This window comes from Salmo trutta, chromosome 1, assembly GCF_901001165.1.
Source record: "Salmo trutta chromosome 1, fSalTru1.1, whole genome shotgun sequence".
In the NCBI taxonomy this organism is placed as follows: Eukaryota; Metazoa; Chordata; class Actinopteri; order Salmoniformes; family Salmonidae; genus Salmo; species Salmo trutta.
Genome location: NC_042957.1, coordinates 73,504,086 through 73,530,955, shown reverse-complemented (window position 1 = coordinate 73,530,955; position 26,870 = coordinate 73,504,086). Strand labels below are relative to the sequence as shown.

Sequence of the window (26,870 nt, the reverse complement as noted above, 5' to 3'; positions counted from 1 at the left end):
AGAAGGCTTACTTCTTTCTCCTTAGACAGATTTGATTTACAGGGGGATATAGATGAGAATGGAAGGCACAGTAGAAAAAGGTAGACAGGGATTGAACCCTGGTTAATTTTGTGTCAAGAGTGTTATCATTTGACATGGCTCTGCACCAGTTGATTGTTAATGTAGTTTGAATTGGCTATACACTCTTAGAGAAAGAGGTGGAACCTAAAAGGGTTCTTTGGCTGTCCCCATAGGACCCTCAAACTCAACTCTGGACCTCAAAGCCAGTTCCACTGCATTTTTTTTTATTGTTGCCCTCTAATCAGGGACTGATTTACACCTGGGACAACAGGTGGGTGCAATTAATTACCAGATAGAACAGAAAACCAGCAGGCTCCAGACCTCGTAGGTTAAGAGTTGAATACCCTTGCCATAGGAGTACCCTTTGAATAACTATTTTTGGTTCCAGGTAGAACCCTTTACACAGAGCTGTCTACATGGAACCCAAAATAGTTTTACCTGGAACCAAAGGGGGTTCTACCTGGAACCAAAAAGGGTTGTCCTATGGGGACAGCCGAATGAACCCTTTTGGAATCCTTAATTCTAATGTACTAGTTCATCAAACAAGGCTGTACTGGTACATCTACACTGCTGCGACACAACTGACCACTGTAGGAGCTATTGAAGTTTCTTCATCCATTATCTGTTGACCAATTGAAATCAACAGGGACTTGTAGTAACACTTGATGTTAAAGCCTAAAGGGTATAATGCATTGTAAGACTTGCCATGGGCACATATGATCCCCTTACAATCATCTCATAATAAATCCTGACTGAATACCTTCCATTTTGAGTCAGTTGACACAAAGGAAGACAAAATATTATTATAAGCCTTGTTATAATGCTCATTCATGTTAATACCATGTTATAAAGCACTATATCTGCAGGCTATATGTAAATTGTTACCAGACTTGCTACTCTTATTTAGTTATTTTTTAAACTAACATGGCTGTTTGGTTGAGGTTTGTCTTTGAGAGTCACACACCATGTAATTCCTTTTTGATCATGGCCCTGAGCTCTACAATCTCCATTAAACAGAATGTTTCTGCAGATTAGGGGTTTGACCACGCTTCTGTGATCATCAAATGGAACACATTTTGACGCTGAAAGTTAATAAAAAATTGTAAGTGAAACATCCTATTGACCTTCTTATTCTTTTTGCAGTACTTTAGTATCTATAAATCAAATGCACAGTTGAAGTCAGAGGTTTACGTACACCTTAGCCAAATACATTTAAACTCAGTTTTTCACAATTCCTGCCATTTAATCCTAGTAAAAATCCCTGTTTTAGGTCAGTTAGGATCACCACTTCATTTTAAGAATGTGAAATGTCAGAATAATAGTAGAGAGAATGATTTATTTCAGTTTTTATTTCGTTCATCACATTCCCAGTGGGTCAGAAGTTTACATACACTTAATTAGTATTTGGTAGCATTGCCTTTAAATTGTTTAACGTGGGTCAAACGTTTCGGGTAGCCTTCCACAAGCTTCCCACAATAAGTTGGGTGAATTTTGGCCCATTCCTCCTGACTGATCTGGTGTAACTGAGTCAGGTTTGTAGGCCTCCTCGCTTTTTCAGTTCTGCCCACAAATTTTCTATAGGATTGAGGTCAGGGCTTTGTGATGGCCACTCCAATACCTTGACATTGTTGTCCTTAAGCCATTTTGCCACAACTTCGGAAGTATCCTTGGGGTCATTGTCCATTTGGAAGACCCATTTGCGACCAAGCTTGAACTTCCTGACTGATGTCTTGAGATGTTGCTTCAATATATCCACATAATTTTCTTCCCTCATGATGCCATCTATTTTGTGAAGTGCACCAGTCCCTCCTGCAGCAAAGCACCCCCACAACATGATGCTGCCACCCCCGTGCTTCACGGTTGGGATGGTGTTCTTCGGCTTGCAAGCGTCTCCATTTTTCCTCCAAACATGGTCATTATGGCCAAACAGTTCTATTTTTGTTTCATCAGACCAGAGGACATTTCTCCAAAAAGAATCTTTGTCCCCATGTGCAGTTGCAAACCGTAGTCTGGCTTTTTTATGGTGGTTTTGGAGCAGTGGCTTCTTCCTTGCTGAGTGGCTTTTCAGGTTATGTCGATATAGGACTCGTTTAACTGTGGATATAGATACTTTTGTACCTGTTTCCTCCAGCATCTTCACAAGGTCCTTTGCTGTTATCCTGGGATTGATATGCACTTTTTGCACCAAAGTAAGTTCATTTCTAGGAGACAGAACGCGTCTCCTTCCTGAGCGGTATGACGGCTGCGTGGTCCCATGGTGTTTATACTTGCGTACTATTGTCTGTACAGATGAATGTGGTACCTTCAGGCGTTTGGAAATTGCTCCCAAGGAAGAACCAGACTTGTGGAGGTCTACAATTATATTTCTGAGGTCTAGGCTGATTTCTTTTGATTTTCCCATGATGTCAAGCAAAGAGGCACTGAGTTTGAAGGTAGGCCTTGAAATACATCCACAGGTACACCCCCAATTGACTCAAATGATGTAAATTAGCCTATCAGAAGCTTCTAAAGCCATGGCATCATTTTCTGGAATTTTCGAAGCTGTTTAAAGGCACAGTAAACTTCTGACCCACTGGAATTGTGATACAGTGAATTATAAGGGAAATAATATGTCTGTAAACAATTGTTGGAAAAATTACTTGTGTCATGCACAAAGTAGATGTCCTAACCGACTTGCCAAAACTATAGTTTGTTAACAAGTAATTTGTGGAGTTGTTGAAAATCTAATTTTAATAACTCCAACCTAAGTGTATGTAAACTTCCCACTTCAACTGTATGTACAAAGCCTTTTTTACATCAGCAGATGTCACAAAGTGCTTATACAGAAACCCAGCCTAAAACCCCCCATCTGGGTGGTAGCTTGACTAGGAAACTTGTTGTCAGCTCCCCAATCTCGTGCATAGGCTTTTGCTCAGTGGGCTACAGCCTTGACATGCACAAGAGCCTCATGCAACCCAGGGATCACTCCATGTCAATTGGGGACATGAGGACATGAGAGGGTGCTGAATAAAATTTAATCCAATACAATAATTGTGGACCCAGCTGGTTATTGAAGTAGCCTACTACTAATACAACATTCCTCCATTCCAGGTAACCTGACTGATTTCTTGACTGGCCATTGACTGGCCATTCTAAGAAATTGTCACAATATTATTAAAAGTTCTGAAATGGAGCTCTTCATTCATTAAGTGTTTGCTGTAATGGATCAGCTGTTCCAAAATAGGCTCACTACTGAAATACAACATATATTAGCATTGCCACTGCACATCAAAAACGTTATAAGACAATTGGGTAGGACTGGGCTGCAGCGTCATAGCCAATGCTACAAGTACCCGGTTAGGTGTGACCCATTGCTTCAATTGAGTACATATTAGGCTAATAGTTAACTAGATTTCAGTTGAGCAAGTAGTTTATCAATACTGCACCTTCCTTTATTCTATTGGGTTTCCCATTGACAGTCCCGCCCTCTGATTGACAGCTCTCAGATGAGAACGTCTGTTTAACCTGCTCGAGATGGACAAAATAAGCGCGTTTTGAGTCCTCATCAACATCTGAACAGAAAGTTTCCATTTTGAGTTTGAAGCTAGAAAGGTTTCTCAAAGTAAAGTATTTCTCTATTGTGATTTATCTTCATATTGTTACTAAAGCCGGCTATTTTCTATAAAATGATTTCCTGGTGTCCTGCTCATTTTACTTATAGGGCCTAATGTTTACTCTCACTACTCCTACGAACTAGCGTTGGTGTACTTACCCAGGAGTGAGGAGTGGGTTACATAAGCAGCGGACCCTCTCAGTAGTGTCTAATAATACATCGGTCGGCTACTCTCTCTCCCGTGATTTACTATTTCAAAGCGCACTTGTGTTTTATTATTCGTTCCATTATATTTGACAATATCACAACAGAACCCTCTTGACCAGATGTTGCCGAGGATCATTTGACAAGTCAGCACTAGATGGCGGGAGAAGAATAGAGACCATGATGGAGAGCTTTGCGTATTTATCCATCTCGGGTGCCCGGTCCAGAACGTTGTGTGAGACGGATTTCTTTGTGACCATGACGTTCATTTGAATTGCTCACGGGTTTGTTTTTAACCAAGTTTAAAAGACAATGAAGTACGGAATGGTTGTTATCACGGCTGGCTTTTCAGGTTTACTCAGCTTCAGCTTTCTTGCAGTGGCTATTGGCAGCGACTATTGGTACATCATCGATGTGAACAAGGCGAACCAGTCGGACTTGGAGGACCTGAGTTCGCATTCCGGTCTCTGGAGGATCCGTGAAGGTATGTCCACGTAATTATTATTATTTTTTAAGCACCCCAAATTAATTGCCATAGCCTAGCACACTTTGACATTGCGGTTCAATATTGCGCTGTGTTTTCTGGTAGCTTGTCATATAACTTGAAATACATATGCCTAATTTAAACAACGGAGTCTACCTGTTTCACCCTGCTTCCACGACCCACTGGCCACAGACGTCCGTTCAACGTCTAATTTTAATGTATATTTGGTTGAGTTGTCAACTAACGTGAATTCAACGTGACCTCAACCAAAAATGTCCTTTAGGTTAAAAGTTGGATGAAAAAATAAGAAATTCCCATAAATGAATTACTTTTTGCAAATCCAATAATTTTTCAATGTTGATTCAACCTCATCCGATTTTTGCTTTTTTTACTTTATATTAGATTACATTTAATTAAATTCAACTACAAAAACTGAATCGAGTTTCACCTTCAAAATGCTACCCCTTTCAGAATGGACCCAATACTGGTCCATAGCCATCTCTGTTGTATGCCAGCTAATCTCTTCCCCACCCGAGACTCATTTGCATGCACAGGACATTGCAATAAACAGGTGCACTTTAGAAGCATTTTTTCCACATCTGTTTTATTGCACTCCTGCTTATTTACATTTTGCATATACATTATTATTATTATTATTGTTATTATTATTAATAATATTATTATGATTGTTATTAATATTATCATTATTATTATTATTATTCATGTTATTATTATTATTTATTATTATTTATTATTATTATTGTTATTGTTATTATGAAAAATATTATTATTATTATTATTATTCACATAGCTCACCTGTATCTTTCTGGCTGTTTTTTTTAACTGCATCTCTGTCAGCCTAGAGCATATTTCCTGTTGCAGACAGTGTGTTCCAAATCACACCCTATTCCCTATTCCCATAGAGCTCCGGTCAAAAGTAGTGCACTACATAGGAAATAAGATGCTATTTGGGACGTAGGCATAGGGGAGTGACACATTAAGCAGGGAGCACCTGCAGTGTCTGTTAGTGTATCAAGGCAAGTGCTACACCACACTACTGCAGTACAGTGTGTCAACAGTATCAATCACTGCTATAGATTTGTTGATTTATGGTCTGTAAAGATTTCTGTCTGAGAGCTCAGCGGTGAAGCAGCTGTTGATATTAGGCACACACTTAGTAACCGGTTATTAGCAACCATATAGGTCTTATACAGCCATAGGTGTGTTGTGTCATAGGCCTACCTTTTGACTGGTATTTTAACATTGTCATGTATGTCTACCAGTCTGAGCGGTCCAATATAATATGCAATATCTGCCATTTAGCAGAAGCTTTTATCCAAAGCGACGTACAACCATGCATGTATGCCATTTTACGTATCATCTACCAGTCTGAAAGGTCAGCACATATCTTCTGTTTGCTCTTTTTACAGGGAAAAATGCCACCTCTTGGCCAATCCAGTCCTTCTTTGTGGATACCTCCAACAAAACTGAGATAGAGAAGCACCTTATCAGTGAGTATGTGGCCTCTGCTATGTGGCCTCCGACGCCTTCTACATGAAGACTATATTTGGGTCCCAAATGGCACCCTATTCCCTACATAGTGCATAACATTTAACCAGAGTCCCATGAGCCCTGGTAAAAAGTAGCAGTTTTGGAAAAATGAACCAATTGTCATACTTGAGTAAAAGTAAAGATACCTTAATGGAAAATAACTCAAGTTAAAGTATAAATGACAAAAAAAAAATCTTATTTTAACCAAACCAGGCAGCACCATTTTCTTGTTATTTTGATATTTACAGATAGCCAGGGGTACACACCAACACTCAGACATCATTTACAAATGAGGCATGTGTGTTTAGTGAGTCTGCCAGATCAGATGCAGTAGGGATGACTCATGATAAGTGTGTGAATTTGACCATTTTGCTGTTCTGCTAAGTATTGAAAATGTAACGAGTACTTTTGGTTGTCAGGGAAAATGTATGGAGTAAAAAGTAAATTATTTTCTTTCGGAATGTAGTGGAGTAAAATTAATCAAAAATATAAATAGTAAAGTACAGATACCCCAAAAAACTATTTAAGTAGTAATTCAAGTATTTTTACTGAAGTACTTTAAACTATTGAAAAGTAGTGCACTATATGCCATTTAGGGCACAGGTGTAGTTAGTTCTAGCTCTGTCACACCCACATACAACAGCACAGGTTGTTGAGTCTGTACGATGGGCTCAATGTTTACCAAGTGAATCAACATCATTGCACTCCACTTTGACAATACAATATAGACCCCATAAAATGAAAAGGTTCATTACTAAACATGTACAGTTGAAGTTGGAAGTTTACATACACCTTAGCCAAATACATTTAAACTCAGTTTTTCACAATTCCTGACATTTAATCCTAGTTAAAATTCCCTGTCTTAGGTCAGTTAGGTTCACCACTTTATTTTAAGAATGTGAAATGTCAGAATGATAGTAGAGAGACTTATTAATTTCAGCTTTTATTTCTTTCTTTTAAATTGTTTAACTTGGGTCAAATGTTTTGGGTAGCCTTCCACAAGCTTCCCACAATATGTTGGGTGAATTTTGGCCAATTCCTCCTGACAGAGCTGATGTAACTGAATCAGGTTTGTAGGCCTCCTTGCTCGCACACACTTTTTCAGTTCTGCCCACAAATGCTCTATATGATTGAGGTCAGGGCTTTGTGATGGTCACTCCAATACCTTGACTTTGTTCTCCTTAGGCCATTTTGCCACAACTTTGGAAGTATGCTTGGGGTCATTGTCCATCTGGAAGACCCATTTGCGACCAAGCTTGAACTTCCTGACTGATGTCTTGAGATGTTGCTTCAATATATCCACATAATTTTCTTCCCTCATGATGCCATCAATTTTGTGAAGTGCACCAGTCCCTTCTGCAGCAAAGCACCCCCACAACATGATGCTGCCACCCCCATGCTTCACGTTTGGGATGGTGTTCTTCGGCTTGCAAGCGTCTCCCTTTTTCCTCCAAACATAATGATGGTCATTATGGCCAAACAGTTTTATTTTTGTTTCATCAGACCAGAGGACATTTCTCCAAAAAGTATAATCTTTGTCCCCATGTGCATTTGAAAACCGTAGTCTGGCTTTTTTATGGTGGTTTTGCAGCAGTGTCTTCTTCCTTGCTGAGCGGCCTTTCAGGTTATGTCGATATAGGACTCGTTTTACTGTGGATTTAGATACTTTTGCACCTGTTTCCTCAAGCATCTTCACAAGGTCCTTAGCTGTTATCCTGGGATTGATATGCACTTTTTGCACCAAAGTAAGTTCATTTCTAGGAGACAGAACGCGTCTCCTTCCTGAGCGGTATGACGTCTGTGTGGTCCCATGGTGTTTATACTTGCATAGTGTTGTTTGTACAGATGCACGTGGTACCTTCAGGTGTTTGGAAATTGCTCCCAAGGATGAACCAGACTTGTGGAGGTCTACAATTTTATTTCTGTTTAAAGGCACAGTCAACTTAGTGTATGTAAACTTCTGACCCACTGGAATTGTGATACAGTGAATTATAAGTGAAATAATCTGTCTGTTGTTGGAAAAATTACTTGCGTCATGCACAAAGTAGATGTCCTAACCGACCTGCCAAATTTCTTGTTAACAAGAAATTTGTGGAGTGGTTGAAAAACGAGTTTTAATGACCCCAACCTAAGTGTATGTAAACTTCCCACTTCAACTGTAGATGGGCTTTTGTTGGCCTGTAGTGGATACTTGACTTAATTAAGGACAAGTAGCATTTCAGGACAAAGAAATGGTTTCTTTTTTTATGGATCTTTTGGATTTACAGTGTATTCGGAAAATATTCAGATCCCTTAACTTTTTCCACATTTTGTTACATTACAGCCTTATTCTAAAATGTATTAAATCGTTTTTTCCCTTATCAATCTACACACAATACCCCATAATGACGAAGATTTTTTTTATTTTCTTCAAAAGTATAACAATAAATCAAATGAAATATCACATTTACAAAAGCATTAAGACCCTTTACTCAGTGCTTTGTTGAAGCACCTTTGGCAGCGATTACAGTCTCACGTCTTCTTGGGTATGACGCTATACGCTTGGCATGGCGAGTTTCTCCCATTCTTCTCTGCAGATCCTCTGAAGTTCCGTCAGGTTGGATGGGGAGCATTGCTGCATGGCTATTTTCTGGTCTCTCCAGAGATGTTTGACCGGGTTCAAGTCCGGGTTCTGGCTGGGCCACTCGATGACATTCAGAGACTTGTCCCGAAGCCACTCCTGCATTGTCTTGGCTGTGTGCTTAGGGTCGTTGTACTGTTGGAAGGTGAACCTTCATCCCAGTTCGAGGTCCTGAGCGCTCTGGAGCAGGTTTTCATTAAGGATCTCTCTGTACTTTGCTCTGTTCATCTTTCCCTCGATCCTGACTAGTCTCTCAGTCCCTGCCGCTGAAAGAAATCCCCACAGCATGATGCTACCACCACCATGCTTCACCGTAGGTATGGTGCCAGGTTTTCTCCAGACATGACGATTGGTATTCAGGCCAAAGGGTTCAATCATGGTTTCATCAGACCAGGTCTTGTTTCTCATGGTCTGAGAGTCCTTTAGGTGCCTTCTGGCAAACTCCAAGCAGGCTGTCATTTGCCTTTTACTGAGGAGTGGCTTCCGTGTGGCCACTCTACCATAAAGGCCTGATTGGTGGAGTGCTGCAGAGATGGTTGTCCTTCTGGAAGGTTCTCCCATCTCCACAGAGGAACTCTGGAGCTCTGTCAGAGCAACCATCGGGTTCTTGGTCACCTCCCTGACCAAGGCCCTTCTCCCCCGATTGCTCAGTTTGTCCGGGTGGCCAGCTCTAGGAAGAGTCTTGGTGGTTCAAAACTTCTTCCATTTAAGAATGATGGAGGCCACTGTGTTCTTGTGGACCTTCAATGCTGCAGACATTTTTTGGTACCCTTCCCCAGGTCTGTGCCTCGAAACAATCCTGTCTCGGAGCTCTACAGACAATTCTTCGACCGCATTACTTGGTTTTTGCTCTGACCTGCACTGTCAACTGTGGGACCTTATATAGACTCGTGTGTGCCTTTCCAAATCATGTCCAGTCAATTGAATTTACAATAGGTGGACTCCAATCAAGTTGTAGAAACATCTCAAGGATGATCAATGGAACAGAATGCAGCTGAGCTCAATTTGAGTCTCATAGCAAAGGGTCTGAATACTTATGTAAATAATACATTTGCAACCATTTCTGAAAACCTGTTTTCTTATTGTCATTATGGGGATTTGTGTAGATTGATGATGGGAAACAAATAATTTAATCCATTTTACAATAAAACTGTAACTGTAACGTAATAAAATGTGGAAAAAGTCAAGAGGTCTGAATGCCCCCTCCCACACACAGTGATGTTTCTAGGCATAAGCGACATAAGTGGCCACTAGGGGGCCCACAACCCGATTTAGTAAGTCAGCCTGGGTCTCAACGTAATGTTGAGAGTTACAGTGGATTTAAAAAGTCTAATAAAAAGTGTAATAAAATCAAAAGGTGCTTCAACAAAGTATTAGTTTAAGGGTGTGCACACTTATGCAACCAGGTTATTGTGAGTTTTTAATTTTTAATTTTTCCCGTCTCAAAGATTTCAGTTTGTTTTTCAATTGAATTGTTCACGTTATAGGTCACATTAACAGTAGAAAAAGTTCTGACATGATTTATCTTTGTCTCATTCTTTTACATCACAAAAACCTGGCATTTTAACAGGGGTGTGTAGACTTTTTATATCCACTGTAGAATAGTATAATACAATTTAGAAGTTTGTTAGTGCATCTGCACTTTTCCTCTTGTTATGTCAGTCACTGACAATCACTTAATTAGCCCATGTGAGCTAACATTTCTCTACGCAAAATATGTAGAATTGCAGGACATTAACTTCAAAGCTGCAAATCATTCTCTCTGCCACCAAGAGGGGGGGCATTACTTTTTTGCCCGTGAGGTGGGGGGGCCCCCCAACCAAATATTGCTTATGGTCCCCGAAACGCTAGAAACGGACCAGCTCACACACACACACACACACACACACACACACACACACACACACACACACACACACACACACACACACACACACCATGCGGAAATGTTTTTGTGAGAGGACAATGTACAGTGATATGTATTTCTCCAGTAACCCTGCTTTGCATTCTGGGTCTCCCTGCAGACTCCCACAAGGTCATAGTCATCCTGCTGCCTCTCAGTCTGTTGCTGGTGGTGTTGGGAGGGATCTGTGGTCTGGTCAGCTCTCTGGCCAGGAATCCCAGCCTGCTGGCTGGCTCCGCCTCCTACTTCCTCTTCTGCAGTAAGTCATTTCTGGAGCATCCCCTGGTGTTCAGGCCTGGATTGTGTTCATTAGGCACTAATTGGACGAGAACGGACTGAAATGGCGACTACATGGACTTGTCCAATGAGAAACACTCTTTAAATGTTTTGATAGATTTCTTTTAATTCTGTTGTGTGCCCTAATGAACACGACCCTGGTTTTCAGACAAGGGTTAAAATAGTATTTGTGTTTGATTGAGCTTTCCCAGCACAATGGAAACAATAGAATAGTCCAAAAGTGCCAACTCTACCCACCTGCATTTAGTAAAACTAAATGCATGCTCTTCAACCGATTGCTGCCTGCACCTGCCCGCCCGTCCAGCATCACTACTCTGGACGGTTCTGACTTAGAATATGTGGACAACTACAAATACCTAGGTGTCTGGTTAGACTGTAAACTCTCCTTCCAGACTCACATCAAACATCTCCAATCCAAAGTTAAATATAGAATTGGCTTCCTATTTCGCCACAAAGCATCTTTCACTCATGCTGCCAAACATACCCTCGTAAAACTGACCGTCCTACCGATCCTCGACTTCGGCGACGTCATTTACAAAATAGCCTCCAATACCCTACTCAACAAATTGGATGCAGTCTATCACAGTGCCATCCGTTTTGTCACCAAAGCCCCATATACTACCCACCACTGCGACCTGTACACTCTCGTTGGCTGGCCATCGCTTCATACTCGTCGCCAAACCCACTGGCTCCAGGTCATCTACAAGACCCTGCTAGGTAAAGTTCCCCCTTATCTCAGCTCGCTGGTCACCATAGCAGCAACCACCCGTAGCACGCGCTCCAGCAGGTATATCTCTCTGGACACCTCCAAAGCCAATTCCTCCTTCGGCCGCCTCTCCTTCCAGTTCTCTGCTGCCAATGACTGGAACGAACTACAAAAATCTCTAAAACTGGAAGCACTTATCTCCCTCACTAGCTTTAAGCACCAGCTGTCAGAGCGGCTCACAGATTACTGCACCTGTACATAGCCCATCTATAATTTAGCCCAAACAACTACCTCTTCCCCTACTGTATTTATTTATTTATTTATTTATTTTGCTCCTTTGCACCCCATTATTTCTATTTGTACTTTGCACTTTCTTCCACTGCAAATCTACCATTCCAGTGTTTTACTTGCTATATTGTATTTACTTCGCCACCATGGCATTTTTTGCCTTTACCTCCCTTATCTCACCTCATTTGCTCACATTGTACATAGACTTATTTTTCTACTGTATTATTGACTGTATGTTTTTTTTACTCCATGTGTAACTCTGTTGTTGTATGTGTCAAACGGCTTTGCTTTATCTTGGCCAGGTCGCAATTGTAAATGAGAACTTGTTCTCAACTTGCCTACCTGGTTAAATAAAGGTGAAATAAAACATAAATAAATAAAAAGGTGAACCTTTCTAAAGAAAACAATATGAACCCATGTTTTCATGGTGTTCTGGAACTTGTGGCAGTGAAATTGTTATTTTATATTGATTCTATGTTGTACTGATATGAATGTCTTGTTCAATTGCTTTAGGCTGAAATTGTACCGTGCATGATACTGAAAGGTTAAAGACCAGTGGGGCATTTTCTAGCTGTCAGTGTGTGTGGGTGTGTGGGAGGATTTGAGTACAAACATTCTCATACTGTTGTCTTTATTCAATTGAAGGTCGCTTTCAGCTTTCAAATAAACTCAGTTTTCTCTCTGAAACAGGCTTAAATAACCTCATTCAAGGATTTTTAGAGATGACAGCAAATATGTTTTGAAAGGTTGAGATATTGCACTGAATACTTTCAGTCAGGGTCGGTTTAATGCAGGGGCTTCCCGGGGCTGACGCCCCTGAGCCCAAGCCCGTAGATCCAGCCACAGGAGTTTAAAATACACCAGAGAGCATCATTTAGCCACAGCAGATGAATAGTTCCTCCCCCCCAAAAAAACAACTGTGGATTAAAGAGCGACTGCCTTTTAAAAGGCAACTAATCCTTTTGAGGCATCAATATGAGTCAGAAACAGTTATTCTGGTGTCATAGTTGACTGCAAAGTGTAAATAGAATAATTTTGGTCGTAAAGTCAGTTTTGTCTACAACAGAGTGTGTAACATCTGTGCATCACACTGGGTAAATGAAGATTGGGTTTTGATTTGACAATGTCCTTTTGACCACTAACATGGGGTGAACAGCTGTGATGATTGCTCTCTATCCAATAGCATTGACAGTGAGACAGGCCTGCCCAGAAGCTCTGACCTTTTACATAAGACAACACGTTGTGCATTTTGTTACTTGAGAAGTACTGCACCAAATACCTTAGATGTAAAATTGTGCAACTACAACCTCCTTGGCCAAAAAGTCAACATCTATTACAGATTTCTTGAGTTATTTTAGATTCATTCTTGGGACTTTGAGGAAGGAAAATAGGCTTCCACATCTACAGTGTCTCATGGGGGACAAACATCAATAACCAAATGTGAAATCGGTCAGGAAACTGAAATCTTGTTTATCGAATGAGCAACAGAAAAAACATGTACCAATCTACGTGTTCAGTGGATCTTTAAGTTTTATCACAAACACATACAGGTAACTGCTAAAATAAAGGAAACACCAACATAAAGTGTCTTAATAGGGTGTCGGGCCTCCACATGCTCCCAAAAGAGCTTCAATGCGCCTTGGCACAGATTCTACAAGTGAACCTAAACCAGCACCCCAGGGGCACTACAGTAAGGAACTGAACCCCTAACCTGCCCCAGGGGCAGTACAGTAAGGAACTGAACCCCTAACCTGCCCCAGGGGCACTGCAGCAAGACACTGGACCACTAACCTGTCCCAGGGACACTGCAGCAAGACACTGAACCCCTAACCTGTCCCAGGGGCACTGCAGCAAGACACGGAACCCCTAACCTGCCCCAGGGGCACTGCAGCAAGACACTGAACCCCTAACCTGCCCCAGGGGCACTGCAGCAAGACACTGAACCCCTAACCTGCCCCAGGGGCACTGCAGCAAGACACTGAACCCCTAACCTGTCCCAGGGGCACTGCAGCAAGACACTGAACCCCTAACCTGCCCCAGGGGTACTGCAGCAAGACACTGAACCACTAACCTGCCCCAGGGACACTGCAGCAAGACACTGAATGCCTAACCTGCCCCAGGGGCACTGCAGCAAGACACTGAATGCCTAACCTGCCCCAGGGGCACTGCAGCAAGACACTGAACCCCTAACCTGCCACAGGGGCACTGCAGCAAGACACTGAATGCCTAACCTGCCCCAGGGACACTGCAGCAAGACACTGAACCCCTAACCTGGCCCAGGGGCACTGCTCTGCAGCTGACCTTTTGCTGCTTCCAGCTTCTAGGACAGGGCTGCTCAACTCCGGTCCCGGAGGTCCAAAACACTTCTGTTTCTTGTTTCTACCTGGTAGTTATTAATTGCACTCACCTGGTTTCCCAGGTCTGAACCAGTACCTGATTAACAGGAGGGGATGAAAAACAGGAGTATTTTGTCCCTCCAGGACCAACATTGAACAGCCCTGCTCTAGGGGAATAAAACAGCCTTGAACAGCCCTGCTCTAGGGGAATAAAACAGCCTTGAACAGCCTTGCTCTAGGGGAATAAAACAGCCTTGAACAGCCCTGCTCTAGGGGAATAAAACAGCCTTGAACAGCCCTGCTCTAGGGGAATAAAACAGCCTTGAACAGCCCTGCTCTAGGGGAATAAAACAGCCTTGAACAGCCCTGCTCTAGGGGAATAAAACAGCCTTGAACAGCCCTGCTCTAGGGGAATAAAACAGCCTTGAACAGCCCTGCTCTAGGGGAATAAAACAGCCTTGAACAGCCCTGCTCTAGGGGAATAAAACAGCCTTGAACAGCCCTGCTCTAGGGGAATAAAACAGCCTTGAACAGCCCTGCTCTAGTCATCAATAACACCTTTTCTGGAAATATAGATGCCTTTGCTGGGAAGGCATGAGTTCCTGTCTAGCGCCTGAAAAAGAGCGTAGTTTCGCAATCTCACACAAAGAAGACATCTTTCATTCATCAGTTTTTTTTCGTTCTTGTAGCAGCAGAATAAACATGGCATTATGAGAGTGTCAGGTCTCGTCATGTCTAACCCTTACATTTTTATCCCTCCAAAAAAACTGCTCTTGGTCTACCTAATGGAGATAGGAACACCTTACGTGTTGCTCACTTGACAAGAAAAAAGCTTTCCTTGTGAATAGCTTCTGATGACAGCACTCAGCACCTCCAGACAGAATAAAATATGAGATCTAATCCAGCTGAGAGTGAGTGAAGTGCTGTGATGAATAAACAAAATATACACACATTTCAAAATGGCCCCACAGTGAAATAAAATAAAAGCATGAATATTTCTACAACACTTTCTGTGAGGCACACATACTGTATATAAAGCATTATAAGTAGGCTAGTATATTATTTAGTTTTTACTTCTTTACCTAAAAAAGATTCCTTGTTTGTTGGGGAAAGAAGGAGCCACATTATTTATGTTCCCTATCCCAATGCAGGATTGATTAATCCTCAGCCAAGAACGCACATAAGGATAGTATTATGGCATTTCTATATTATTATTATTGTAGTAGTTTTATTACCTTACATGTAACTTACGTATAGAGTACTTGACTTTGTATCTACTCCCCCAATACCAGTTCTACCTACTTGGGTGATGCCCCGTCAGCTGTTGGCCCAGAAAGCCCACCACTCAGCAGTAGTCCAGAGTAGGATGGTACAGTCCTACCTCAAGCCTCTACCATCACCGTGCCCTTCTACCATCACCGCACACCTCTGCCATCACCGTACACCTCTGCCATCACCTTACACCTCTACCATCACCGCACACCTCTGCTATCACCTTACACCTTTGCCATCACCGCACACCTCTGCCATCACCTTACACCTCTGCCATCACCTTACACCTCTACCATCACCGTACACCTCTGCCATCACCTTACACCTCTGCCATCACCGTACACCTCTACCATCACCGCACACCTCTGCCATCACCGCACACCTCTGCCATCACCGCACACCTCTGCCATCACCGCACACCTCTGCCATCACCGTACACCTCTACCATCACCGTACACCTCTACCATCACCGCACACCTCTGCCATCACCGCACACCTCTGCCATCACCGCACACCTCTGCCATCACCGTACACCTCTGCCATCACCGTACACCTCTGCCATCACCGCACACCTCTGCCATCTCCGCTGTCTCCGCTTTTTGACTTCTCAACCTCAACCACTGGCATTTCAAACTGAAAACAACCAACCAACTGACTGCCAGCTTTGCAGTCTTTAAACGCCATTGTGGGTTATGATAATTAAGATCAACGTTATACTAATTATTAAAACAATATGTTTATACTGTATAGAGAGAGAGAGAGAGAGAGAGAGAACCCTAGACTTCTAGATAAGAAGATGAGAGTTAATTTGCGATTGCCAACTTATGAGAAACGCTAACATAGAGCAGCCAACTGTGGCAGCTGTCAAGAACAGATGTATCTTACTGAAAAAAACACACCTTTCCTGACACTACAACAGATCATTCTTTTTCTGAATCCACTTTCTGATCAAATCTTATTGTGTTACACAGCTGATATCATTGTTGGTATACAGCTACATTGGTTCTGATCAGGAGGAGTGCTAAACAGCAAAACAGCATTTAAATAGATCATTTCAATATTTGATGGAGCATTGATCAGAGGGTGGAGTGATTGCTGATCATGGTATTTGGGGGAAAATACCCTGTGGTAATGGCAAGGAATCAGACTGGCTTGATTGAACCAGGATATCAGAGGCTACTTGGCTATTTTGGCATGATTGAACCAGGATATCAGAGTCATCTGGGCTGTTTTGACCTGATTGAGCCAGGATATTAGAGTCTACTTGGCTATTTCGGCATGATTGAACCAGAATATCAGAGGCTACTTGGCTGTTTTGGCCTGATTGAACCAGGCTATCAGAGGCTACTTGTCTGTTTTGGCCTGATTGCAGCAGGATATCAGAGTCTTCTGGGCTGTTTTGACCTGATTGAACCAGGATATTAGAGGCTACTTGGTGGTTTTGGCATGATTGAACCAGGATATCAGAGTCATCTGGACTGATTTGACCTGATTGAGCTGGGATATTAGAGTCTACTTGGCTATTTTGGCATGATTGAACCAGAATATCAGAGGCCAGTTGGCTGTTTTGGCCTGATTGAACCAGGCTATCAGAGTCTTCTGGGCTGTTTTGACCTGATTGAACCAGGATATTATAGGCTACTTGGTGGTTTTGACCTGATTGAACCAGGATATTAGAGTCTACTTGGCTGTTTTGACCTGATTGAACAAGGATATTAGAGTCTTCTGGGCTGTTTTGACCTGATTGAACCAGGATATCAGAGTCTTCTGGGCTGTTTTGACCTGATTGAACCAGGATATTAGAGTCTACTTGGTGGTTTTGACCTGATTGAACCAGGATATTAGAGTCTACTTGGCTGTTTTGACCTGATTGAACCAGGATATCAGAGTCTTCTGGGCTGTTTTGACCTGATTGAACCAGGATATCAGAGTCTTCTCGGCTGCTTTGACCTGATTGAACCAGGATATCAGAGTCTTCTGGGCTGTTTTGACCTGATTGAACCAGGATATTAGAGTCTACTTGGTGGTTTTGACCTGATTGAACCAGGATATTAGAGTCTACTTGACTGTTTTGACCTGATTGAACCAGGATATCAGAGTCTTCTGGGCTGTTTTGACCTGATTGAACCAGGATATCAGAGTCTTCTGGGATGTTTTGACCTGATTGAACCAGGATATCTGAGTCTTCTGGGCTGTTTTGACCCGATTGAACCAGGATATCTGAGTCTTCTGGGCTGCTTTGACCTGATTGAGCCAGGATATTAGTCTTCTGGGCTGTTTTGGCCTGATTGAACCAGGATATTAGAGACTACTTGGTGGTTTTGACCTGATTGATCCAGGATATTATAGTCTACTTGACTGTTTTGACCTGATTGAACCAGGATATTATAGTCTTCTGGGCTGTTTTTATCTGATTGAACCAGGATATTAGAGTCTTCTGGGCTGTTTTGACCTGATTGAACCGGGATATTAGAGTCTACTTGGTGGTTTTGACCTGATTGAACCAGGATATTAGAGGCTACTTGGTGGTTTTGACCTGATTGAACCTGTATATTAGAGTCTACTTGGTGGTTTTGACCTGATTGAACCAGGATATTAGAGTCTACTTGGTGGTTTTGGCATAATTGAACCAGGATATCAGAGGCTACTTGGCTGTTTTGGCATGATTGAACCAGGATATCAGAGTCTTCTGGGCTGTTTTGACCTGATTGAACCAGGATATTAGAGTCTACTTGGTGGTTTTGACCTCATTGAACCAGGATATTAGAGTCTACTTGGCTGTTTTGACCTGATTGAACCAGGATATCAGAGTCTTCTGGGCTGTTTTGACCTGATTGAACCAGGATATCAGAGTCTTCTCGGCTGCTTTGACCTGATTGAACCAGGATATCAGAGTGTTCTGGGCTGCTTTGACATGATTGAGCCAGGATATTAGTCTTCTGGGCTGTTTTGGCCTGATTGAACCAGGATATTAGAGTCTACTTGGTTGTTTTGACCTGATTGAACCAGGATACTAGAGTCTACTTGGTGGTTTTGGCCTGATTGAACCAGGATATCTGAGTCTACTTGGTTGTTTTGACCTGATTGAACCAGGATATTAGAGTCTACTTGGTGGTTTTGGCATGATTGAACCAGGATATCAGAGGCTACTTGGCTGTTTTGGCATGATTGAACCAGGATATCAGAGTCTTCTGGGCTGTTTTGACCTGATTGAACCAGGATATTAGAGTCTACTTGGTGGTTTTGACCTGATTGAACCAGGATATTAGAGTCTACTTGACTGTTTTGACCTGATTGAACCAGGATATCAGAGTCTTCTGGGCTGTTTTGACCTGATTGAACCAGGATATCAGAGTCTTCTGGGATGTTTTGACCTGATTGAACCAGGATATCTGAGTCTTCTGGGCTGTTTTGACCTGATTGAACCAGGATATCTGAGTCTTCTGGGCTGCTTTGACCTGATTGAGCCAGGATATTAGTCTTCTGGGCTGTTTTGGCCTGATTGAACCAGGATATTAGAGACTACTTGGTGGTTTTGACCTGATTGATCCAGGATATTATAGTCTACTTGACTGTTTTGACCTGATTGAACCAGGATATTATAGTCTTCTGGGCTGTTTTTATCTGATTGAACCAGGATATTAGAGTCTTCTGGGCTGTTTTGACCTGATTGAACCGGGATATTAGAGTCTACTTGGTGGTTTTGACCTGATTGAACCAGGATATCAAAGTCTACTTGGTGGTTTTGGCCTGATTGAACCAGGATATTAGAGGCTACTTGGTGGTTTTGACCTGATTGAACCTGTATATTAGAGTCTACTTGGTGGTTTTGACCTGATTGAACCAGGATATTAGAGTCTACTTGGTGGTTTTGGCATAATTGAACCAGGATATCAGAGGCTACTTGGCTGTTTTGGCATGATTGAACCAGGATATCAGAGTCTTCTGGGCTGTTTTGACCTGATTGAACCAGGATATTAGAGTCTACTTGGTGGTTTTGACCTCATTGAACCAGGATATTAGAGTCTACTTGGCTGTTTTGACCTGATTGAACCAGGATATCAGAGTCTTCTGGGCTGTTTTGACCTGATTGAACCAGGATATCAGAGTCTTCTCGGCTGCTTTGACCTGATTGAACCAGGATATCAGAGTGTTCTGGGCTGCTTTGACATGATTGAGCCAGGATATTAGTCTTCTGGGCTGTTTTGGCCTGATTGAACCAGGATATTAGAGTCTACTTGGTTGTTTTGACCTGATTGAACCAGGATACTAGAGTCTACTTGGTGGTTTTGGCCTGATTGAACCAGGATATCTGAGTCTACTTGGTTGTTTTGACCTGATTGAACCAGGATATTAGAGTCTACTTGGTGGTTTTGGCATGATTGAACCAGGATATCAGAGGCTACTTGGCTGTTTTGGCATGATTGAACCAGGATATCAGAGTCTTCTGGGCTGTTTTGACCTGATTGAACCAGGATATTAGAGTCTACTTGGTGGTTTTGACCTGATTGAACCAGGATATTAGAGGCTACTTGGCTGTTTTGACCTGATTGAACCAGGATATCAGAGACTACTTGGTTGTTTTGACCTGATTGAACCAGGAGATTAGAGTCTACTTGGTGGTTTTGACCTGATTGAACCAGGATATTACAGTCTGCTTGGTGGTTTTGGCATGATTGAACCAGGATATCAGAGGCTACTTGGCTGTTTTGGCATGATTGAAACAGGATATCAGAGTCTACTTTGCTAGTTTGGCATGATTGAACCAGAATATCAGAGGCTACTTGGCTGTTTTGGCCTGATTGAACCAGGATATCTGAGTCTACTTGGTTGTTTTGACCTGATTGAACCAGGATATTAGAGTCTACTTGGTGGTTGTGGCATGATTGAACCAGATTATCAGAGGCTACTTGGCTGTTTTGGCATGATTGAACCAGGATATCAGAGTCTTCTGGGCTGTTTTGACCTGATTGAACCAGGATATTAGAGTCTACTTGGTGGTTTTGACCTGATTGAACCAGGATATTAGAGTCTACTTGGCTGTTTTGACCTGATTGAACCAGGATATCAGAGTCTACTTGGTTGTTTTGACCTGATTGAACCAGGATATTAGGGTGGTTTTGACCTGATTGAACCAGGATATTAGAGTCTACTTGGTGGTTTTGACCTGATTGAACCAGGATATTAGAGTCTACTTGGCTGTTTTGACCTGATTGAACCAGGATATCAGAGTCTACTTTGCTAGTTTGGCATGATTGAACCAGAATATCAGAGGCTACTTGGCTGTTTTGGCCTGATTGAACCAGGATATCTGAGTCTCCTTGGTTGTTTTGACCTGATTGAACCAGGATATCAGAGTCTACTTTGCTAGTTTGGCATGATTGAACCAGAATATCAGAGGCTACTTGGCTGTTTTGGCCTGATTGAACCAGGATATCTGAGTCTACTTGGTTGTTTTGACCTGATTGAACCAGGATATTAGAGTCTACTTGGTGGTTGTGGCATGATTGAACCAGATTATCAGAGGCTACTTGGCTGTTTTGGCATGATTGAACCAGGATATCAGAGTCTTCTGGGCTGTTTTGACCTGATTGAACCAGGATATTAGAGTCTACTTGGTGGTTTTGACCTGATTGAACCAGGATATTAGAGTCTATTTGGCTGTTTTGACCTGATTGAACCAGGATATCAGAGTCTACTTGGTTGTTTTGACCTGATTGAACCAGGATATTAGAGTCTACTTGGTGGTTTTGACCTGATTGAACCAGGATATTAGAGTCTACTTGGTGGTTTTGACCTGATTGAACCAGGATATTAGAGTCTACTTGGCTGTTTTGACCTGATTGAACCAGGATATCAGAGTCTACTTGGTTGTTTTGACCTGATTGAACCAGGATATTAGAGTCTACTTGGTGGTTTTGGCATGATTGAACCAGGATATCAGAGGCTACTTGGCTGTTTTGGCATGATTGAACCAGGATATCATAGTCTTCTGGGCTGTTTTGACCTGATTGAACCAGGATATTAGTCTACTTGGTGGTTTTGACCTGATTGAACCAGGATATTAGAGTCTACTTGGCTGTTTTGACCTGATTGAACAAGGATATCAGAGTCTACTTGGTTGTTTTGACCTGATTGAACCAGGATATTATAGTCTACTTGGTGGTTTTGACCTGATTGAACCAGGATATTAGAGGCTACTTGTCTATTTTTGCCTGATTGAACCAGGATATTAGAGACTACTTGGCTGTTTTGACCTGATTGAACCAGGATATTAGAGTGTACTTGGTGGTTTTGGCCTGATTGAACCAGGATTTTAGAGTCTTCTTGGTGGTTTTGACCTGATTGAACCAGGATATTAGAGTCTACTTGGTGGTTTTGACCTGATTGAACCAGGATATTAGAGTCTACTTGGCTGTTTTGACCTGATTGAACCAGGATATTAGAGTGTACTTGGTGGTTTTGGCCTGATTGAACCAGGATATTAGAGTCTACTTGGTGGTTTTGGCCTGATTGAACCAGGATATTAGAGGCTACTTGGTGGCTTTCCACACAGTTGATAAGCAACCTTGTTTTTATGTCTGCTTTTCCGATATTTGTTTTCCTGTGCTATTACTTTGTCTAGGCCTGTTTGAACTAGGCCTTCAGAGTTCTACTGGGCTATGGTATCACTTAGTCTGGGCCTGTTTGAACTAGGCCTTCAGAGTTCTACTGGGCTATGGTATCACTTAGTCTGGGCCTGTTTGAACTAGGCCTTCGGAGTTCTACTGGGCTATGGTATCACTTAGTCTGGGCCTGTTTGAACTAGGCCTTCGGAGTTCTACTGGGCTATGGTATCACTTAGTCTGGGCCTGTTTGAACTAGGCCTTCAGAGTTCTTCTGGGCTATGGTATTACTTAGTCTGGGCCTGTTTGAACTAGGCCTTCCGAGTGCTACTTATTTTTCACTCTGGTCTTCAGGCAGCAGGCTGGTTTGAATGAATGTTGTGATGAAAACACAAAACACTATATTTTCCAGTATTTTTCTCCTACCTGTCCAATATTACAGACAGTACAGAGATCCATCTGTTCTGTCTTTGTACTGGATGTACACACCTTGTACTTGAGACAAAGATATACTCACTCAAACAAAACACACGCACACACACAAACTCACACAGACACACACCTCATACACACACAGACTCCTGTACTCACACACATGCGTACGCCCATACTCACAAACACACGCACATACACACACACTCACAGACACACACACACACACTCACAGACACACACACACACACACACAGACACACTCACAGTGACACACACACACACACTCACAGACACAAACACACTCACAGACACACACACACACACTCACAGACACACACACACACTCACAGACACAGACACAGACAAGGCTGCTGTCCCATGTACTGCTACACGGTTTATTAATACACTGGATTCTCAACAGAGCTCACTGTAATATATCTGCTGCTGTACATATCATTATTCATATATATGTTTGTGTATATACTCATAGATTACGTTTGGATTAACGATAGTGTTATTTGGGTTGTTAACTAGATTAGTCCTAACATTCATGATTTATTACTTAGATTAGTCCTAACATTCAGAATTTAACTAGATTAGTCCTAACATTCAGAATTTAACTAGATTAGTCCTAACATTCATCATTTAACTAGATTAGTCCTAACATTCATAATTTAACTAGATTAGTCCTAACATTCATAATTTAACTAGATTAGTCCTAGCATTCATAATTTAACTAGATTAGTCCTAACATTCATGATTTAACTAGATTAGTCCTAACATTCATGATTTAACTAGATTAGTCCTAACATTCATGATTTAACTAGATTAGTCCTAACATTCATGATTTCTTGTTCCCAGTGTTTTATTATTATTTGTGTACTTGTTTGACATTTTTGCTCCTCTGTTAGGAGCCAGTAACACAAGGATTTCATTACAACCACTATAACATCTGATAAACTGTGTACGACACCAATTGATTTGATCCTAGAATATAACATTCGATAGGCCTACATTGGTGTCACAAACATAACGATGCTGACTGTTGTCAATCCAAAATCCAATGCATGACACCATACCTTGCCAAGGCATGTTTTTTTGTCCTGCTTAATTCAATGATATCAACAAGCTAAATTAGAAGGGCTTATTCTATCTACAGGATCCATATTCGAACTACTGAGATAGTTTGAACTACTGACATAGTTTGTGCTAGCAGGTTCATAAAAATGCTGCAAGCTAAGACACATGATCATGGACAATGCCACACACCCACTCTACAGCAGGGTATGAAGCACAGGAGCAGCTTCAGTAGCAGGTTCATCCTGCCCAGAAGCTCCACAGAGAGGTTTAGACGATCATTCTTACCCACAGCCATGAGGCTTTTCAATGATTAACTGATTTACGATGTCTTCTTATTATTCATGTTGTTGGTGCTTGTTTCCCCAGAGGAGGATAAACAACAACATTTCGTAACTCCTTGAATTGGATTGTATCTTGTATGGCTACTAAGGTGCAGGTGCCTTCATATCTGTCTTAATGTGTGTTTTTGATCATATGTTTGTCATTGTTATGTATTGATGATGTTGACTGGTAAAACAATTTCCCAAGTAGGGAGCAATACAGTACTACTCTACCATGACAACTGAGGGAGTTTTGTCTGACAACTGAGGGAGTTTGGTCTAACAACTGAGGGAGTTTGGTCTGACAACTGAGGGAGTTTGGTCAGACAACTGAGGGAGTTTGGTCTGACAACTGAGGGAGTTTGGTCTGACAACTGAGGGAGTTTGGTCTGACAACTGAGGGAGTTTGGTCTGACAACTGAGGAAGTTTGGTCTAACAACTGAGGGAGTTTGGTCTGACAACTGAGGGAGATTGGTCTGACAACTGAGGGAGATTGGTCTGACAACTGAGGGAGTTTGGTCTGACAACTGAGGGAGTTTGGTCTGACAACTGAGGGAGTTTGGTCTGACAACTGAGGGAGTTTGGTCTGACAACTGAGGGAGTTTGGTCAGACAACTGAGGGAGTTTCGTCAGACAACTGAGGGAGTTTGGTCAGACAACTGAGGGAGTTTGGTCTGACAACTTAGGGAGTTTGGTCTGACAACTGAGGGAGTTTGGTCTGACAACCGAGGGAGTTTGGTCAGACAACTGACAATGTCCTAATATAGATGCCATGTATGGGCTGGATGTTTAAGTCTTCTACGTGGTAGGTATAGCTCTATTCAATCAGATTCACTTTAGCATTAAGACAATCCCTGGAGCCTTGTTTACAAGTTCCAACACTGGAATGTGAGATGTAATCTACACCTCAGTTAGGATGAGAAAAATCCTCATTATTTCATTGATTTGACTTTAACATTATTTCTATATCAACTTTTAATGTGAGTGGAGTGGGTGTGGATTCAATTATTTCACCAATTTGACAGCTCCAACGCAGGTCTATCTCTGACACCACTCTATAAGGAACATAGACCATTGACAAATGTCCCCCACATCACTCTGAGGAACAGTTTCCTTGAGAAGTCTGGCAGGTTCCGTAATTATTGCTGTAGGCTAGCTTGTCCAGAGTTCAGCTGGAGAGCAGCCAGCAGTAGTAAACCAGTAAACACAAAATCCGTCACATAATTTATAAGATTAGCTGAATGCCACAAACCTAAAGGAATATAATTTAATCCTGGTTCAAGTGGAACATCATACTTGTGGATGAAGCACGCAAACTAAAAAGGAAGATGTTTACTCTGGGATAGTAATAACTGTTGAAATCCTCCTCCTTATATTGGGATGATAATTTCCTCTAAAGCACCCATTCCAATTACAGCTTTGTAAAATGGAATCTATATCTTTGTATCCAGGTAACTCTTGGGTCACACCTGGACATTATTACAGGTAGCTAAGAGTACGGCGGCTAATAGAACACCCCTGAAAAGCCCTACCAGCCTACCATTAAATGGAGGTAAGCAGCTGGTTAATGGGATGAAAGGAACACTGCATCACCACCACAGTAGCTAATGGCTCTGCCTAAGTAACAGAGTTTGTAATGTGGTGGTTGGAGCCATCCATTTGGTATCCCCGGGTGGCTCAAACCGTTGGAACGAATCAAGGGGAAGTGGTACTCGCTATGAAAGCAATGTGACATCCGTAACACCTGCACTGGGCCTATTTTAAGGCTGTCCATGTGGAGAAGGTGAATGAAGGGTATCCATGCAAAAGGAAATAGATTAAATAGGTTTAATTGAGCTTGAGGACCGAGCTTTCTGAAAATTCCTACATTTGGCTTTAGAGTGGGAAGTAATGACAAGCTAGAGAAAGGCAGGGTCATAATATAATATACTGCTCAAAAAAATAAAGGGAACACTTAAACAACACATCCTAGATCTGAATGAAAGAAATAATCTTATTAAATACTTTTTTCTTTACATAGTTGAATGTGCTGACAACAAAATCACACAAAAATAATCAATGGAAATCCAATTTATCAACCCATGGAGGTCTGGATTTGGAGTCACACTCAAAATTAAAGTGGAAAACCACACTACAGGCTGATCCAACTTTGATGTAATGTCCTTAAAAGAAGTCAAAATGAGGCTCAGTAGTGTGTGTGGCCTCCACGTGCCTGTATGACCTCCCTACAACGCCTGGGCATGCTCCTGATGAGGTGGCGGATGGTCTCCTGAGGGATCTCCTCCCAGACCTGGACTAAAGCATCCGCCAACTCCTGGACAGTCTGTGGTGCAACGTGGCGTTGGTGGATGGAGCGAGACATGATGTCCCAGATGTGCTCAATTGGATTCAGGTCTGGGGAACGGGCGGGCCAGTCCATAGCATCAATGCCTTCCTCTTGCAGGAACTGCTGACACACTCCAGCCACATGAGGTCTAGCATTGTCTTGCATTAGGAGAAACCCAGGGCCAACCGCACCAGCATATGGTATCACAAGGGGTCTGAGGATCTCATCTCGGTACCTAATGGCAGTCAGGCTACCTCTGGCGAGCACATGGAGGGCTGTGCGGCCCCCCAAAGAAATGCCACCCCACACCATGACTGACCCACCACCAAACCGGTCATGCTGGAGGATGTTGCAGGCAGCAGAACGTTCTCCACGGCGTCTCCAGACTCTGTCACGTCTGTCACGTGCTCAGTGTGAACCTGCTTTCATCTGTGAAGAGCACAGGGCGCCAGTGGCGAATTTGCCAATCTTGGTGTTCTCTGGCAAATGCCAAACGTCCTGCACGGTGTTGGGCTGTAAGCACAACCTCCACCTGTGGACGTTGGGCCCTCATACCACCCTCATGGAGTCTGTTTCTGACCATTTGAGCAGACACATGTACATTTGTGGCCTGCTGGAGGTCATTTTGCAGGGCTCTGGCAGTGCTTCTCCTGCTCCTCCTTGCACAAAGGCGGAGGTAGCGGTCCTGCTGCTGGGTTGTTGCCCTCCTACGGCCTCCTCCACGTCTCCTGATGTACTGGCCTGTCTCCTGGCAGCGCCTCCATGCTCTGGACACTACGCTGACAGTCAC

At 42.4% G+C, this 26,870-nt stretch overlaps 1 protein-coding gene across 1 annotated transcript in view; it reads left to right on the top strand.

The window, feature by feature from the left end:
* Nucleotides 1-3,907: 3,907 nt before the first annotated feature.
* Nucleotides 3,908-26,870, top strand: part of LOC115207350 (transmembrane protein 235-like) — a 35,725-nt gene continuing 12,762 nt past the window's right edge. Inside the window, exons 1-3 of the mRNA XM_029774376.1 lie at nt 3,908-4,340; nt 5,771-5,851; nt 10,536-10,673. Coding sequence (XP_029630236.1) covers nt 4,169-4,340; nt 5,771-5,851; nt 10,536-10,673 — 391 coding nt within the window. The 5' untranslated portion in view covers nt 3,908-4,168. The remainder of the gene's footprint in view (nt 4,341-5,770; nt 5,852-10,535; nt 10,674-26,870) is intronic.